This window comes from Brachyistius frenatus, unplaced genomic scaffold, assembly GCF_029030835.1.
Source record: "Brachyistius frenatus isolate BFR_SWC_R1_liver_20210118 unplaced genomic scaffold, ASM2903083v1 Contig_494, whole genome shotgun sequence".
NCBI classification, from domain to species: domain Eukaryota; kingdom Metazoa; phylum Chordata; class Actinopteri; family Embiotocidae; genus Brachyistius; species Brachyistius frenatus.
Window position 1 is genome coordinate 52,040 of NW_027211093.1, and position 17,961 is coordinate 70,000.

Consider the following 17,961-nt stretch of genomic DNA (forward strand, 5'->3'; position numbering starts at 1 on the left):
TTTGGGGGCGTGTCTGTTTGATTGACAGGCCTGTGGTGCAGTCAGGTTACAGCTATCGGTGGGCGGGACGTAGTATCGTCAGGTTTCCGATCAGATCGGTCAGATCCACCGCTGGCTCCTCCCCCAGCTCGTCCAAATATGGTCACTTCCTGCTCCAAACCGCTCAGAACTATCAAGATGGTGACGGACAGAATCTGAACTGGAGGATTCATAATGTTCACAAACCAACGATGACATCACTGATGGATGACGACATCACTGATGGTTGATGACATCACTGATGGGTGACGGTTGGTCTGACAACGGATTAAAATGATGAGAGGGACAATCAACCTGTATTATACAACAAGTAGTTCAACCCAGAGATCTGATTAGCTCAGTAGTGATGTCTGACGTACCTGTTGAACAAGTCTAAACTCCTTAACTTTAAAATATTATTTATGCAACATCTACTCATTATCCGAGTGAGAGTGTAAGGAGGTTCAATAAACTAAAACCAGATGAAGCATTGATCCGATGAGGCTATTTAATTCAATTCATTTTTATTTATATATCGCCAAATCGCAACACTCGTTATTTCAGGCACTTAACACAGACACATCTTGACAGCATCATACAGAGGAACCTGACAGTTCAACAATTCCCACGTAAACTAGGAGGAAAAAAACCTCCTCTTTACAGGAGAAAAACCTTCGACAGAGGGAAGAAAAAACTCCCTTTAACAGGAAGAAACCTCCGACAGAACCGGGCGAAAAGAAAAAGCACTGCGAGCTCCTTTTTCATGAAATCATATTTGGAGATGGTCAGACCAGCGTGCGTTGTTTTTTGGATCTTGACCCATTTATTTCCCCTCAACTTTACATAAAGACCTTCCTGGAGCCGGTACCCCTTTCCATCACTGCCTCCCCATGTGCTGTGTGTCTGTACGCAGTGGTGGTGACCAATCATATCCGATTTATTATCTTTGGAGCCTTCGGATGTGAGGCTGGACCAAAACGCGCAGAGATGAAGGACGTGAGGATTAAAACGGTTTCATTGCCTCATATATTCCGCTCGCTCGGAATGGGGATATGTCGGGCAGCATGTCGTACGGGGCTTCCGGCGGTAGATGGCGCCCGTGGGCAGCTGCTCGGCGGCACCGAGACAGCTGACTCACGCAGAAATATAAAAGAGCGCCGACAGTCCGGGTTGTGAAAGCAGCTGCTTTCTTGCAGTACGTCCCAAGATGTTGACGATAACACTGAAGACGCTCCAGCAGCAGACGTTCAAAGTAGAAATAGAGCCGGAGGTGACGGTGAGTAGACGTTAACGGGGCTGAAGTAAACACGGGGAGGCCGGGAGGCCGGGCGGAGGCGGCCGGTCGGGCCCCGGGGTAGGACGCTGCGCCGGGCTTCAACACACCGCCTCGGCGTGACCGAACGAGTTACCGCGGTGTGACAATTATCCGAGACCAGTTCGCGTTTCTGCAGTGACACAGTAACAGAGTGCATTTGAGTTTATGAGCGCATATCAGACCGGAACTGAGCAACTGACCCTTCACAGTAAAATCGTAAAAAATTGTAATTGAATAACAAACATTTTAATGGACACCTACATTTTACAAGAAGGACGTAGTTGCTCCGTACTTTACTGTACTGCGTCGTGCTGTAAAACATTGTTTAAACTTCGCGGCTGTGATGGTTGGGAACATCCAGGAGGTTTTATCGTGGCAAAACCGACCGGAAGTAGCGTTTGTTGTTTTGTTTCGCTTGACGGTGTTTGATTTGTTTCAGTCTCACCATGAATGACGAGGCAATATTTTCCAGCTCCTCTCCGGCAACGGAAAATTGAGCAGTCTGATTATTATTATGCAAACCCCTTTGAAAGTTTGTTTGTCATATATTAACTTAAATTACATTTTAAATGAGCTTTATTCAAGTGATAATATTTCCTTTTTGTGTTAACAGTCTTCAGCCCCACACATCATAATAACGAGCACCAAGCTGCCCGTGAAATGAAAATATTTTTAATGGCAGCTTGTTCATGACCAATAACTGCTGGTCAAGTATTCATGTTCTCACTTTAAACATTTATTTATGTTGTTAATGTGAGAAAGTCACACAATTTAGTTGAAAATCCAAAAAACTTATTTTAAACCAGTGCAGACAAAGATTTGATAAAACATGTAGGCCTTCAGAACGAGCATTGGAAGAAAGATTCATTCCTCTTCATAATTACCCAGAGAGATGTCCAACTGTATAAAAGTCATGAATGGATGGAACAACATTTATTTCTCCAGCTGCAGCCAACTTCATGTTGATTTGTTGATTCGACAGAAACTAGCAGGAGTCATGCAGGTTTAAATTTCTGGAGAGCATCAACCTTTTGAAGACTATCCCAGAACAATGTGATGGCATCACGACTCAGCCATGACCGTTTAATGTGTAGATGTGTTTGAGTTTCATCTGCTTCTGTTGCGCAGGTGAAAGCTCTGAAGGAGAAGATAGAGGAGGACAGAGGAAAAGATGCATTTCCTTCTGCGGGACAAAAACTCATCTATGCAGGTGAGCCAGACAATCAATTTGACTGTTACAGAAAAACAAACCAGAGTTTCCACCTCTCGCTTGCATGCTTCCTCCAACCATGTCTGTCCAGACTCGTATAAAAGATGTCTAATCAAGCTGATTCTGACAGAACACAATTTTCTTCAGATATGGATGTTGGTGCAAAGAAGCCGCAAATTCACAAAAAAGGTTGGATGCTTCACACACAGAAGCTCTATACTATCAGCAGAGTTTTAAGATGGATACCCAAGATTATTGTCACCAACTCGGCATCTGAACACATGTAACTTGGGGTCACAGTGTCCCCTTCTGCTCCTCAGTCATAGTACTGAATAATGGAAGGAAGTATCTTGATGTCACAATGAAGATGACCTCTGACCTATTGGATATAAAATGTCATCACTTCATGTTTTTTTTTTTTTTTTTTATCCTGTCAGACATTTGTGTGAAATGTTTTCATAATTAGTGGGAGAATTCTGGAGTTATGGCCACAAACGTGTTTTGTGAGGTGACAGTGACCTTTGACCCCCAAAATCTAATCAGTTCATCCTTGGGACCAAGTGAACATTTGTGTCAAGTAAGAAAATATTTCCTCTAGGTGTTCTTGAGATATTGCATTCATGAGAACTGTGCAAGCTGGATGGTCCCTCTCCTCTTTAACCTGGAGGATGCAGCGTCCATGATTTCCAAACAGAATCTCAGATTGTGATCCATCAGACCTCAGGACAGTTGTCCACTTCACCTCAGTCCATCTTCAATGATCTCGGTCCAGAGAAGGCGGCGGTGTTTCTGGATCATGTTTCTATCTGGTTTCTTCTTTGGAGAGTTTTAACATCATTTGTGGACGCAGCGATGAACTGTGTTCACAGACGATGGTTTTCACAAGTGTTCCTGAGCCCATGCAGTGATTTCCACTCCAGAATAGTGTGTTTTTAATGCAGTGCTGCCTGAGGGCCGGAAGATCACCACCATCCAATATTGGTTTCCAGCCTTGTCCCTTTCGTAATCATTTTACTGATTAGTTGCCATTCAACCTAATTAGTTGTGAAATAATGTCGTTTTTTTGTAGCATTAGACAACTTTTCCAGTCTTTTGTTGACCCTGTACCAACTTTTTTGAAGTGTGTTGCTGGCATCAGATTTAAAATAACCACATATTTTTCATAAAATGATAAAAATGTCTTAGTTTCCACCTTTTGACATGTTGTTTTTGGTCTATTTTCAATTAAAAATATGGGTTTGCATGTTTTGCAAATCATCACATTATGTTTTTATTTACATTTTACACAGCGCCCCAACTGTTTTGTTAACAGGGTTGTATTATGTCTGTAGTCCACCACCAGTCAGTGATGCTGTGTGCCTGCTGGCCACAGATGGGGAAAACTGAACCCAGTGTGTTCATCGGATGTAAACTTTAAATGTGTTGAACTGTTTGTGTTCAGCAGTTATGTCATGAATCTTTTCTCACTGGCTGTTTGTGTTTGAATGTCACAGGCAAAATCTTAAATGATGACACCCCACTGAAGGAGTACCAAATCGATGAGAAAAACTTTGTCGTTGTCATGGTTACGAAGGTCAGTATCTCTTCCGATTGTTGTTTCAGACGGAGTAGTGTCATACTCACCCCCTCTGCTGCTCGGAGTTTGTCTTTTTAACTGAAATCTTGTTCTTTTGCACCAAGTCATTCACACCCGCTGTGGCTCTGAACTCTTTCTCCAAAACACTGGAAGAGTTTCCGGTTTTTTCTCGGCAACAGCTGCTCCAAATGAAAAGTGAAAACCACTGACCAACATGAGTCAATGAATAGTTTGAGAGATCAGCAGCAGGGTGAGGATTGTTGTCTGGCTCACAGCTGCAAACCGCCCACAGCATGCACTGAGTGTTTTGTCTGAACCCGGTCGGTTGTTGCTTCACTCATTGCCAGCGGTGTCGCTCACTTGACTGGCTGGTTGTAGTCACAAGTGGCGACGCTTCTGTTGTCACCAACCTCGTTGTTGGCATCCCTTAATTCAAGTTTACAAGATGACAAAGACAGAAAGTATCTCCCCTTGAACCGCAGGTTCTACTCTACACCTTAACTGTTGGTGTACTGAAATCAGTGCTCTAAACAAAAAAACAACAACACAACAACTTAGTTTTAACTCCCATTTTTCAAGAGATTAAATCAAAATCTCTTCTTCATTTCTTTTAAGCATTTCTTTTTTATTAATAAATTTGTTAAAATCTTCACCTTTGCCAAGATAATCACTCCACCAGAATAAAAAGCCACTCACAAATATGCAGGTTTATCTTAGTTTGTTTTTGCAGTATCAGGCACATTTTTACAAATGACGACAGAACTCTTCCCCAGAGATCCAGACACCATCGAAGGTGAACATTCGCCCACTTGAGTTCCAGCAACGAGCTACAGTCAGAACAACCCCGGTGAGGACGAGGAGCATGAAGAAGAGCTTCCCAATGACAGCTTCTGAAAGCTTGAGCTGAAATTTTTTGGTTGCTCAAACCAGCCTTTGCATCAGCTGTCTGGGTGGGTGGTCTCAGACCTTCATAAGGCCGGTTGGATGTACTGCAAAATTCTGTCAAACAAAGTTGGACACGGTTTATGGTGAAATGAACATTTAATTCACTGGCAACTGCTCCGTTGCAGTTCCTGCAGTTAGCATGCCAACTGCACACTCCCTCAAAATTTGTGACATCATTGTGTTTGACTGGTAAATCTACACATTTCAGAGTGGCCTTTTATTTTGACCAGTTTGAGGCTCACCTGAGCAATAATCCTTCTATTTAATCAGTGCCACACCTGTCAGGTGGATGGATTATCTTGGCAAAGGTGAAGTGCTAGCTACCATGGAGTTTAACTACAACCCTGTTTCCAAAATAGTTGGGACGCTGTGTAAACTATAAATTAAAACAGAATGCAATGATTTGAAAATCTCTTAAACCCATATTTAGTTGCAAATAGACCAAAGACAACATATCAAGTATTGAAACGGATACATTTTATTGTTAATCAAAATATCTGCTCATTTTGAAGTTGATGGCAGCAACATGTCTCAAAAAAGTTGGGACAGTCATGTTTACCACTGAGCTGCATCATCTCTTCTTTTAACAACACTCTGTAAACATTTAGGAACTGAGGAGACCAGTTTCTGGAGTTTTGAAAGTGAAATGTGGTCCCAGTCTTGCCTGATAGAGGATTTCAGCTGCTCAACAGTTCAGGGTCTCCTTTGTTATATTTTCAATGTCCTGATGCTCCAGATGTTTTCAATGATTGACAGGTCTGGACTGCAGGAGGCCAGTTTATCAGTGGACTCTTCTACTAGAGAACCATGCTGTTGGAATACGTGCAGAATTTGGTTGGACGTTGTTCTGCTGAAATAAACAAGACCTTCCCTGAAAGAGACGTTGTCTGGATGGCAGCATATGTTGCTCCAAAACCTGAATATCTCATTCAGCATTAATGCTTCCTTCCAGATGTTCAAGCTACCCATGCCATGTGCACTAATGCATCCCTGTACCATCACAGATGCTGGCTTTAGAACTGAGTGCTGATAACAAGCTGGATGGTCCCTCTCCTCTTTAACCTGGAGGATGCAGCGTCCATGATTTCCAAACAGAATCTCAGATCGTGATCCATCAGACCTCAGGACAGTTGTCCACTTCACCTCAGTCCATCTTCAATGATCTCGGTCCAGAGAAGGCGGCGGTGTTTCTGGATCATGTTTCTATCTGGTTTCTTCTTTGGAGAGTTTTAACATCATTTGTGGACGCAGCGATGAACTGTGTTCACAGACGATGGTTTTCACAAGTGTTCCTGAGCCCATGCAGTGATTTCCACTCCAGAATAGTGTGTTTTTAATGCAGTGCTGCCTGAGGGCCTGAAGATCACCACCATCCAATATTGGTTTCCAGCCTTGTCCCTTGTGTTCAGAGATTTCTCCAGACTCTCTGAATCTTTTAATTATATTATGAACCGTAGACGATGAAATCCACTAATTCTTTGTAGTTTTACGTTGAGGAACATTATTCTTAGATTGTTGAACTATTTTCCCACACAGTCTTTCAGAGTGGTGAACCTCTCCCCATCTTCACTGCTGAGAGACTCTGCCTCTCTGAAATCATCTTTATATACCGAGTCATGTTACTGATCTGTTGTAAATTCAACTAATTAGATGTGAGATGTCCCACCAGGTGTTTTTATTAATCTTTACAACACTTGTCTTTTGTTGACCCTGTCCCAACTTTTTTGAAAATTTTTGTGTTGCCGCCATCAAATTCAAAATGAGCAGATATCTTTAATAAAACAATACAAATTTCAACATTTAATACGTTGTGTTCGGTCTATTTTGATTAAATATGGGTTTATTAGATTTGCAAATCATTGCATTTTGTTTATTGACTTTTTCCACAACTTTTTGGGAAACAAGGTTGAATTTTGTGAACAGAGTTTGGAAGAAAAAAGCTTTTGAGATATTTTACTAAAACTCCTGAAAAATGGAAACGAGAACTTACGTTTTGCGTTGATATTTGTTTTGAGTGTGTACTGAACTTCTGTGTTTTGACCCAGCCTTTAGAAGTGAGCACGCTAACTGAGTGAAAAATGTGTTTCTGTTTGTCTTCATAACCACACGACTAATGATTAACTGTCAATGTTTTTTAGCCTAAATCGTCCCCATCTCCAAAAGCAACCCCGCAGCCATCTGCCCAACCAGCTGCAGCCACATCACCACCATCATCTTCAGCACCATCATCAGCTGCAGCACCACCATCATCTTCAGCACCACCATCAGCTGCAGCACCACCATTAGCTGCAGCTCCACCATCATCTTCAGCACCACCATTAGCTGCAGCCCCACCATCAGCTGCAGCTCCACCATCATCGTCAGCTCCACCATCAGCTGCAGCTCCACCATCATCTTCAGCTCCACCATCATCTTCAGCTCCACCATCATCTTCAGCACCACCATCAGCTGCAGATTCAGCACTGAACTCTGGCCCAACACAAGTGCCCTCCACACCAACACACACAGTATCCACACTCATACCTGCCCCCCAGTCAGTGCCCCCCTCTGAACCCCAGCCCCCTGCCTCAGAAAACACGGTACCGGCCTCCGGTGAAGCAGCAGCACTGGACTCCCACTCGGCCACAGACTCAGCTGCTGCCCCGGCCTCGGTGCCAACAGACCTCCCCACCCCTGCTGCCCAGCCAGAAGGCAAACCAAAAGAAAACCCGGAGAACGAAGCGTCTGCCACCACACCAGTCCACTCCTCAGCTTCCAGGTAGGTCTTGATATCCACTCACTGCCAGTTTAGTTCATCATAGAGTCAGGGTTAGGAAGGAAAGCTCATGTTTTGATCCTGGGGATCGTTTCGGGACTTGCTTGGGGAGCGTGTTGCTCAGCAATTAAACTATTCTGCTGTAGTTTGACCATAAAAAATCGTAACCTTGATGAGAGTAACAAGATTTGTAATTAGGACAAAATACCATCATGAACGTGTATGTTCGTACTAACATGTTTCATGTTGAATTTTTACCATTGCCGTTGTTCCTTCTTTGCATTTCGCTAGCTGATATTAGCATTTAGCTCCCAGCACTGTGGCGGTCGAACTCTGATGATCACCGTTTTTTTCTCTGCAGCCTCGTCGATGAACTGGGTCTTTTGGAGGAAGCGGCATCAATACTGGGTAATTCATCAAATGTAATAATTATAAATGAACAAATGCTGATGTACTGTTGATATGTTGCAGACTATCCACCTTCCACTGGGTTTGAACTTTGATGATGTTCACACATCTCACACACACACACCACACACACACACACACACACACACACACACACACACACACACACACACACACACACACACACACACACACACACACACACACACACACACACACACACACACACACTGCTGCAATTACTCTTTCCAGTCAAATTTCCTTTGAGGACAACACCTTCAGTGTTAACACACTAGTTCCTGTACTGTGTTGTGATTGGCCGGCTGCTGTATGCTAATGAGGATACCAAAGGTGAAATTCAGACCTTCCTTCCTTGCAGAGTGTCACAGGAGGACACTCCGTTGGACCAGAGCAGTAAACATTCACCACATTAAGTCATATTTGGATGTGTGCATGTGATGCAGGAACAGGAACTGCTCACCACTGATGCTACTTGATCTTTCAAATTCACCAAACTGTAAAGAGCTTCGTGCTGAAACGAAGTGTAGCAAAGAGTTTACGTCAATGTCGAGTCACAAACGTGAAACACGCTCACGAGTAGCTGAACACAAAAAGGAAATGAATGAAACCAAGCAGTCCGTGACACTTTGTATCTCCATGGGATGTTTGAAATATCTGCACCTGTTCATATACACATATCTACTGTACTGTTCCACTTCCAGACCCAGAAACGGCTGCTCTGATTAGCCCAAACTATCAATATGTGTCATAAGTTTGTGATGAATCCTCCCACTCACCCCCCCCTCTGCCTGGCTTCCTCCTCCCCGGTGTTGTCCCAGTGACGGGCCCGGCCTACGAGAACCTGGTGTCAGAGATCATGTCGATGGGTTACGAGCGCGAGCCGGTCGTGGCTGCACTCCGAGCCAGCTACAACAACCCGGACCGAGCGGTGGAGTACCTGCTCATGGTGAGGATTTACCCCCCCCCCCCCCCCCCCGCCACCGTGCTGCAGAGTGTGTAGTAAATGTTTGTCTACTTCAGGGTATCCCTGCAGAGGCCAGCGACCTGTCCTCCCAACAGCCAGTTAGACACAGCGCTCCGTCCAACCCTTCCACCCCCGCCCCACAGCAACAACCGCAGCCGCCCCCCGCCACCTCCAACAGTAAGAGTGCGCTTTTATTCCTCCCACTTGCAGTTAGTGGGTCGAGAGGGCTTTGTCTCCTCCACAGGCTTCACTTCTAACCCTCGAGCCAGACAACGCTTCTCCCCCAGGCTCCTCTCCCAGCTTCCTCCAGACCTTTCCACCACATGTCACAGTCTTCATCAGCGAATAGATTTTTTTTTTTTTTTTTTTTTTTTTTTTTTTTTTTTTTTTTTTTTTTTTTTTTTTTTTTTTTTTTTTTTTTTTTTTTTTTTTTTTTTTTTTTTACAGCTAGTTTTTTGGTGTAGCGTCACGTGACAGGTGGGGTTCTTCTCATGCTATTTGGTTCAAAGTGGATTCCCACAGGTCAGGGAGTATCAGGGAAATTGAATAACTCTTTTCCAGACAGGGAATTTGATCTTCTTTTGGGCGGGATCAGTCCTGGAATATCAGGATATTTAGTTTGCACGCTAAAATTTGAGTTTTCATGTAATCAAATGTAATATCTTCCATGTCTGTAGCTGTAACGTTAGTTATCTAGTTATTGTCAGTGTGTGTGTTTGGTAGCATTAGTGCTCACTGACAGATATTAAAAATGTAGTTTATAAAGGCTGTGAGCTAATTACTGCTATTGTTGGATAACTTGTTTTCCTCTGCAGCCAGGGTTTAGAGATGGATTTAATTCATTTTAATATCAAACAGATGAACATGTCAGCCTGTTTTTAACAGAAATGTGTCCTTTTGTTGTTGCTCAGCACAACAGCAGCATGTTTCTCTGTTTATTACAGGTTGTGGAGTTTCAGCTCTTTAGTCTGAAAGTCAGGGTTTGACATTTGACCTCCAGTGGGAAAAACGGTACACTACTATTTCTTCTGATGTTGGACTGAGAGCAGACTTCACGCTGCAGTGACTCACAGTACCATCCTGTGGTGCACAGACAAGCCGGCTGGGTCGAGCTGTTTAGCTTGCTAACCTCAGTAGTTGTCTCTGCAGCACAACACGTAGAGGACAAAGCATCAAAACTGATGTTTCTTCTCTCACTGTGGAAAGGTTCTTTCCATTTTTTAATGTTCTAAACTAAAGGTCTTACAGACTTCCTGTGAAAGTGTTCCCCCTCCCTGAACACCAGTAACTCTCCCGTCCTCCCCCCAGCAGGGCCGGCGCCGGACAGCCAGCCTCCCGCTGTTGGAGGAGGTTCCGTCTCCTCGGGGAACCCTCTGGAGTTCCTGAGGAATCAGCCTCAGTTCCAGCAGATGAGACAGATCATCCAGCAGAACCCGGCCCTTCTCCCAGCTCTGCTGCAACAGCTGGGCAGAGACAACCCTCAGCTGCTGCAGGTGGAGCTGAAGAGGCAGTCTACCACACGCATGATACAAGCCAGCAAAAAAAGTGTTTCCTACAGTGTGCTGTGGCTTACAGATGAGAGCTGTATATTCTTTACAGTAGTGTCTGATTTGTCAAGAGTTTCAATTGATACTTCAAATTTCAATCAATCCCTTACTGGAAGAGTGGCAGAAATTCCATTCCGGTAGAAGCTGGGAGTAAACATGATCTCCATGTGATATCTATTAAAACCATAGACTTGTGTTAAAAGGGTTTGGAGAAATACCTCCGAGCCGTGTGGAAGGTGGATCTATAACGTGATCATGTCTGTTCCTTCCAGCAAATCACGCAGCACCAGGACCGTTTTGTTCAGATGCTAAATGAGCCCCGAGGTGGAGACGCGGGGGGAGAGGGGGCCGAGGCCCAGGGGTCACCACAAACCAACTACATCCAGGTCACCCCACAGGAGAAGGAGGCCATCGAGAGGGTCAGTTCGCTTCTCATCAACTCAGCTGCCACTGTACAAAGCTAAAGTAGCCAAAACTCCACCAGGACGCTCGCTTGTCTGTTCACACCCGAAGCTCTGAGCACAGTCTGGTGCAGAACCAGGAAACAGTTGAGACGACTGTCAGTGTTTTCTTCTTTATGCGTTATTGAAATTATGTCATGAGGACAAACAGAAAAAAGAAAGTGGTTTTGGGAGACCAACATAGTTTGGAAGCGGTCTGTACAGTGGCGGTTTGTTAAAGGGATGCTGGGTCTCCGCCCCCTCCAACTTTGAGAGGAAAAAATAGGATACGACTTCAACATGTGAAACATAAAGGGATTATATAATAACAGTTTGCTGGTAAAATGCACCTGGTAGTCTGTCAGCTATTTATGTGTGTATTAATATGTGTGTATTTAGGTGTGTGTGTATATATATGTGTGTGTGTGTGTGTGTGTGTGTGTGTGTGTGTGTGTGTGTGTGTGTGTGTGTGTGTGTGTGTGTGTGTGTGTGTGTGTGTGTGTGTGTGTAACGTGACATGTCCCTTGTGTTTCAGCTGAAGGCGCTGGGCTTCCCCGAGGGTTTGGTCATCCAGGCGTACTTCGCCTGTGAGAAGAACGAGAATCTGGCCGCTAACTTCCTGCTTCAGCAAGCATGGGACGATGAGTAGCCAATCAGCATCTGACACATCACTGGTCAACAGAGTGGAGGACAGCACTGCACAGGGCCATCAGAAGGAACGAGGACCGTAGAGGAAGGGGACTTGTCTTTTCACGCCGTGTGACTGTGGTCCGATGAAGGTGATGAAGGTGATGAAGGTGATGACGGTGATGATGGTGATGAAGGTGATGAAGATGACACGCTGTGCTGCCTTCTCTCCATTCAGCTGTGATGACCATCGTTGGAGCGCTGACTGAGCGCCGCCTCACTGCTGCTACATCATTGCTGCTGCTGCTTGTACTGAGACAGTCTGCATCACTTCACAGGCCAGCAGGCTTTTGATTGGAGGGCTGCCGCTGCAGCTCAGCCGCTGCACACCGACACCAGACTCCGAGTGGATCTGGAGTTCAACGTGTGTGAGCCAAACCCTCCATGTTGGACTTCCCTGGAAATGTGATGCAAACTGTTGCCTGTACTGTTTGTGAGCTGCTTTATATTAAAGTTCAGGTTTGATTTTTCGTTTCATCTGCTTCTTCGTTCTGAATATGTCTGACCAAACGTCCAGGCAGCACCACGGAGTTCTCCTGGTGATGTTCGACGTATCGTTGGTCAAACAGATGTGGACTGAATTTACTGCATTGAAATGTTGCCACCGATTCCTGCCTGAAAAATTAGATGAAATGAAGATAATTTACTCCAAATTGTAACGACGTGAGTCATAATGTTGAGAAAGTGACTGTGTTCTGATTCTGACTTTGTAAGTCGTACTGTCTCAGCATTTTCTCTTAGTATGTCAGAGTTCTGACATGTGACTCTTATTTATGCTGTGCTGTGGTTTTGTTGGGAATGATGATGAAACAGAAGTCAGATCTGTCTGCTGTAGGCGAGTGGTTCATTGATTAATACCTGAACGTGATGTGTTGAGTTGGGGAGGCGGATTAACAGTCATGCAGCATGAATTTGAATTGTCATCTTTTACTGTGTGGCCTTTCTTTGTTTTGTTCCTTTGCAGATGACAGCAAATGAAGGTTGATTATTTTGTTGCTATGCAGCATCATCTGCGAGCTCTTTGACTTTTATTTTATTTTCCGTATTTTCTTAGCGGCGTTGGTGAAACATATCCACAGCCTTCTTTCAGACTTCGTCTGCATCTCCAGAGTGAACAGGTAGAGCTCTTCATTGCCTTCTGGTTAGAGACTCCAATGTGGTGTATTTCACTAATACTGTTGTCATTTACACTGTTGTGCACATTTCCCACTGAAGTATTCTGGGACTGCTGATCATTGGTTCTTTGATTATTAATGATTGATCACTTCTTTGAAACGTGGACTGAAGGAATTGAAATCCAAAACAAATTGACGTGTTGTTTTGCATTTGCTCTGCTGCTTCTCTCTTTTCTTCTCTTTGTTGTGTTTGAGCTGGAAATGGTTATGAAAATGCTATAATGTTGTAAATGAGGTAAAAGAGGAAAAAAAAAATAGAGGGAAGAGGGAAAGGCTGCCCACTGCAGAGACAGTAGAGGAGTCCCTCATCTGAACCCTCCAGCAGGGCGGCGCTGCACCTCCAGCTCCTCTCTGAGCATCTCTTCTTGAGCATCGTTTGGGAAAAGGTGGTTTACTGTGACAGTGCTGCTCCTCAGCTGTGAGGCCGGTTGGTTGCATGACATTGGTGTGTGTGTGTGTGTGTGTATATGTATATGTGTGTAGCATGGCAGTGGGTGAAGGAACGATGAAACCACCAGGAAGTTCTGATGTCAGCTGACCTGTGTTGAACCCGTTCTCTCATCGCTTTGTTTCCTTTGGGTTTATGAAGATGACCTGAAACCTTAAATGCACCATGCATGGATTTTTCTGTTCAAGCACTGTGTAAAATAAAAGGCTTTTACAAAGTGGTTTTGTCCTGAATGATCTTATTGTGTTCTCACTTCCTGCTTCACTCTGAACTGCTGATGAGAAAAAGGTGCATCTCAAAAAGTCGTTTGAGGCATCCTACCAGCTCAAGGCAGCAGTCATGCAAAGTCAACAACAGACCAGTTTATGACTTGATTCCCCAACTGAAGGTTTTCCTTTGATAACACCTCTTTAGTGTGCAGTTACCACAGAGAGGCCTGAAGACTGAAGCAGGTTTAACTCAACCACGATATCTTTCTGTTAGAAGCAGTACATCCAGAAGTGTTCACAGCACTTCACTTTTTCCACATTTTATGTTACAGCCTTATTCCAAAACAAAATATTTTTTACAATACCCCATAATTACAATGTGAAAACTGTAAAAAAAAAAAAAAAAAAAAATTTTGCAAATCTATTGAAAATAAAAAACTCAAAAATCACTTGTACATAATTATTCACAGCCTTTGCCATTACACTCAACATTAAGCTCAGGTGCATCCTGTTTCCACTGATCATCCTTGAGACGTTTCTACAACTTGATTGGAGTCCACCTGGTAAATTCAGTTGATTGGACGTGATTTGGAAAGACACACACCGTCTATATAAGGTCCCACAGTTGACATGTCAGAGCACAAACCAAGACATGAAGTCCAAAGAATCATCTGTAGACCTCCGAGACAGGATTGTATGGAGGCTCAGATCTGGGGAAGGGTACAGAAACATTTCTGCAGCATTGAAGGTCCCAATGAGCACAGCGGCCTCCATCATCCGTAAATGGAAGAAGTTTGAACCACCAGGACTCTTCCTAGAGTCGGCCGCCCGGCCAAACTGAGCGACCGGGGGAGAAGGGCCTTAGTCAGGGAGGTGACCAAGAACCCGACGGTCACTCTGACAGAGCTCCAGCGTTGCTCTGTGAAGAGAGGAGAACCTTCCAGAAGGACAACCATCTCTGCAGCACTCCACCCAGCAGGCCTGTATGGTAGAGTGGCCAGACGGAAGCCACTCCTCAGTAAAAGGCTCATGACAGCCCACCTGGAGTTTACCAAAAGGAACCTGAAGGACTGTCAGACCAGGAGAAACTAAATTATCTGGTCTGATGAAACAAAGATTGAACTCTTTGGCCTGAATGCCAAGTGTCATGTCTGGAGGAAACCAGGCACCGCTCATCACCTGGCCAATACCATCCCTACAGTGAAGCATGGTGGCGGCAGCATCATGCTGTGGGGATGTTTTTCAGCAGCAGGAACTGGGAGACTAGTCAGGATGGAGGGAAAGATGAATGCAGCAATGTACAGAGACATCCTTGATGAAAACCTTCTCCAGAGCGCTCTGGACCTCAGACTGGGGCGAAGGTTCATCTTCCAACAGGACAACGACCCGAAGCACACAGCCAAGATAACAAAGGAATGTCTTCGGGACAACTCTGTGAATGTCTTTCAGTGGCCCACCCAGAGCCCAGACTTGAACCCGATTGAACATCTCTGGAGAGATCTGAAGATGTCTGTGCACCGACGCTCCCCATCCAACCTGATGGAGCTTGAGAGGTCCTGCAAAGAAGAACGGGAGAAACTGCCCAAGAATAGGAGCCAAGCTTGTAGCATCATACTCAAAAAGACTTGAAGCTGTAATTTCTGCCAAAGGTGCTTCAACAAAGTATTGAGCAAAGGCTGTGAATACTTATGGACGTGTTATATTTTCCTTCTTTATTTTTTATAGATTTGCACAAATTTTAAACAAACGTTTTTCACTTTGTCATTATGGGATATTGCGTGTCGAATTTTGAGGAAAAAAAATAATTTAATCCATTTTGGAATAAAGCTGTAACATAACAAAATGTGGAAAAAGTGAAGCGCTGTGAATACTTTCCAGATGCACTGTAGATAGATAGATAGATAGATATATAGATGGCCTGATGGATAGATAACAGAGAGATAGATAGAGATATAGATAGATACTTTATTAATCCCTAAAAGGGACGTTTTTACGCTACAGCAGATGCAGGACAAAACAATAAAAATGACAAAAATAAAATAGAGAGAGTAACAAATATTAAATATAAAAAACTAATTAAATTCAACATTATATACAAATAATATTAAATTAGACTAAACTAAAGCAAGAACGATCTCCTGTATCAGGAATGATAGGGGAGGGTGGTGGAGGAAGAGCCCTTTGATGTTGAGGGCTCTGTGTCCATGCATCTCAGCAGGGGGGCTTAGGGGGAGGCAGCGGAGGTGTGTGGAGGAGACAGATGAGGGTGGTGAACTAAACCTGTTAAAGAAACAGTTTAGCTAATTGGACCTCTCCAGGTTCCCCCTGGTCGTTCCTCTCCAGGTTCCCCCTGGTTGTCTCTCTCTCCCCTTGAACCCAGTAATCTCCTTCATACAGCTTCCTCCTGTAGGAGTCCTTGCACTCCCTCATCTTCTCCTTCAGGTGGCGCTGCACTCTCCTGAGCTCCTCCCTGTCCCCAGACCTGAAGGCTGCTTTCTTCTGATTGAGAAGAACTTTCAGGTCACTGGTGATTATCTGCCTTCAGTCACAATCAGGACCACACAAAGCTGCTTATTAACTTAATAATAAAATCAATCATAAACTGTACCCCGGTCCAGCTACAAATATGTTTACATAAAAGGGGCGGGGTTTGCAGCATCTGACCCATCACATGGAAATCACTGGTAGGTGTACTTGTAGCATATTTTACAAACAAGACCAAACTATAATATTTAGACCATATGAATTGTTCACAGATGTATAAAATCATATTACAGATTTGAATATGATTTTCAGCTGCATCAAACAGACTGGGGAACAAATAAGAAATAAAACCAGAATTCAAAGGAGGTTTACTGTCACATCTTGTAAGTAGTGCAAGGCTTCAGTTCGACAGTGTCTGCTGTAGGAGGAAATCAGTTCACAAAAGCACCAACAATTCAAATATAATCTATGTCTTCCTTATGAAATGGTCAGGGAAACACAGAGGTTCGTGGGTCTCTGAACCCTCCGCCCTCCACAGACACCCTCTCACTGTCAGCCCACCATAATGACAGTGACGTCATTATCCAAGAGAACTGATGAGTCAGTAGGCGGAGCTTTTATTTGTTATGATCAGTTATCCAGAGCAGGTTAGGTCTGCAGCATCATTACAATGGCGCCGGAACTGGGGCTGAACCATCTTCCTTGTCCCGGAAAGCCAGAGTTCAAATTAAAGTTCCCATGGTAACCTCAGATCCTGCTGTAGATTCAGAGTCCAGACCTATGAGCGGGGTTTATAGGAGCCTTAACAACACGAGGCAAGGTGCAGCCGTTTCAGGTGTACTCCTGCGACGTATCATTTTGCAAGGACTCTTGCAGTTCCTAAAATAAACGGAGTAAACCTGTGGTGGAGGATCAGCTGTGTCCGCCAGGGGGCGCGTGTCCCTGCACAGGGAGGGTGGGTGCGTTCCCGCAGCAACAGGGAAGATGGCAGCCCTCACATCTCTCACCCAGGTAAAGATGCAGCTGTTTCCCACCTAACGGTCCAGCTCAGAGCATTGATGCGTCCTACCGAGACACAGCGGTGTCGTTGCTGACATCTTGTTGAACCGAGCAGAGCTCTCTTTGAAAGGCGGCAGGACGCGGCAGGAGGACGCGGCAGGACGCGGCAGGAGGACGCGGCTCGGTGCAGGCCTGCAGCTCCGTTAGCATCAGCCCGCTGCCGTTCATCTACGACACAACACACATTTAACCGACGAGTCACACACGTGCACATGATGAGCAGCACGGCCGCGGTGTCCGCAGCCGCTAGCAGCGCGGTGCACGAGCGGCGGAGCACCTGAAACGGTGACACCGCGCCGTCATCAAGCTAGCCGACCGCAGCTAGCCTAGCCTTGATGCCCGGTGCTGCACCGGAGGCTGCACCGGTGGCTGTACCGGAGGCTGTACCGGAGGCTGCACCGGTGGCTGTACCGGAGGCTGCACCGGTGGCTGTACCGGAGGCTGCACCGGTGGCTGCACCGGTGGCTGCACCGGAGGCTGCACCGGTGGCTGTACCGGAGGCTGTACCGGAGGCTGCACCGGAGGCTGTACCGGTGGCTGTACCGGAGGCTGCACCGGTGGCTGTACCGGAGGCTCTTTACTCATCCAGCTCACCGGGAGGTGATGTCAGGGATCCTGACGCTCCTCCGCGTGCTGCGCTGCTGCAGGGTTTGTTTAACATGGTCTGTCGATGACGTCACCAATCAGAAGAGACAACGAC

General features: G+C 45.1%; 2 protein-coding genes across 6 annotated transcripts in view; both read left to right on the forward strand.

The window, feature by feature from the left end:
* Positions 1 to 1,075: 1,075 nt before the first annotated feature.
* On the forward strand, positions 1,076 to 13,729 carry rad23ab (RAD23 homolog A, nucleotide excision repair protein b). 3 transcript variants are annotated; one of them, XM_069687823.1, is made up of 10 exons: positions 1,076 to 1,294; positions 2,462 to 2,543; positions 4,037 to 4,116; positions 7,203 to 7,822; positions 8,181 to 8,227; positions 9,067 to 9,194; positions 9,269 to 9,389; positions 10,521 to 10,705; positions 11,032 to 11,178; positions 11,735 to 13,729. In XM_069687823.1, the coding sequence occupies exons 1-10, from the start codon at positions 1,226 to 1,228 to the stop codon at positions 11,846 to 11,848; spliced, it is 1,593 nt and encodes a 530-aa protein (XP_069543924.1). In that variant the 5' UTR covers positions 1,076 to 1,225; the 3' UTR covers positions 11,849 to 13,729. The 3 variants fall into 3 exon arrangements, with proteins under 3 accessions (XP_069543924.1, XP_069543925.1, XP_069543926.1); XM_069687824.1 differs by having other exon boundaries at positions 10,524 to 10,705; XM_069687825.1 differs by having other exon boundaries at positions 7,623 to 7,822.
* A 3,147-nt stretch (positions 13,730 to 16,876) lies between these two features.
* Positions 16,877 to 17,961, forward strand: part of LOC138614392 (epidermal growth factor receptor substrate 15-like 1) — a 35,247-nt gene continuing 34,162 nt past the window's right edge. For 2 of the 3 annotated variants that reach the window (XM_069687828.1, XM_069687830.1), the window contains exon 1: positions 16,878 to 17,213. In XM_069687828.1, coding sequence (XP_069543929.1) covers positions 17,187 to 17,213 — 27 coding nt within the window. In that variant the 5' untranslated portion in view covers positions 16,878 to 17,186. Of the gene's footprint in view, positions 17,214 to 17,961 lie in introns of all 3 variants that reach the window. The other variant, XM_069687832.1, reaches the window with a different exon arrangement.

What these genes read in the sequence shown, in the direction of transcription:
- rad23ab (XM_069687823.1), top strand. Translation starts at nt 1,226, where the DNA reads ATGTTGACGATAACACTGAAGACGCTCCAGCAGCAGACGTTCAAAGTA. An exon ending in ACAAAAACTCATCTATGCAG is followed by an intron (nt 2,544 to 4,036) that starts GTGAGCCAGACA and finishes TGAATGTCACAG; the next exon opens with GCAAAATCTTAAATGATGAC. An exon ending in GCCCCCCGCCACCTCCAACA is followed by an intron (nt 9,390 to 10,520) that starts GTAAGAGTGCGC and finishes TCCTCCCCCCAG; the next exon opens with CAGGGCCGGCGCCGGACAGC.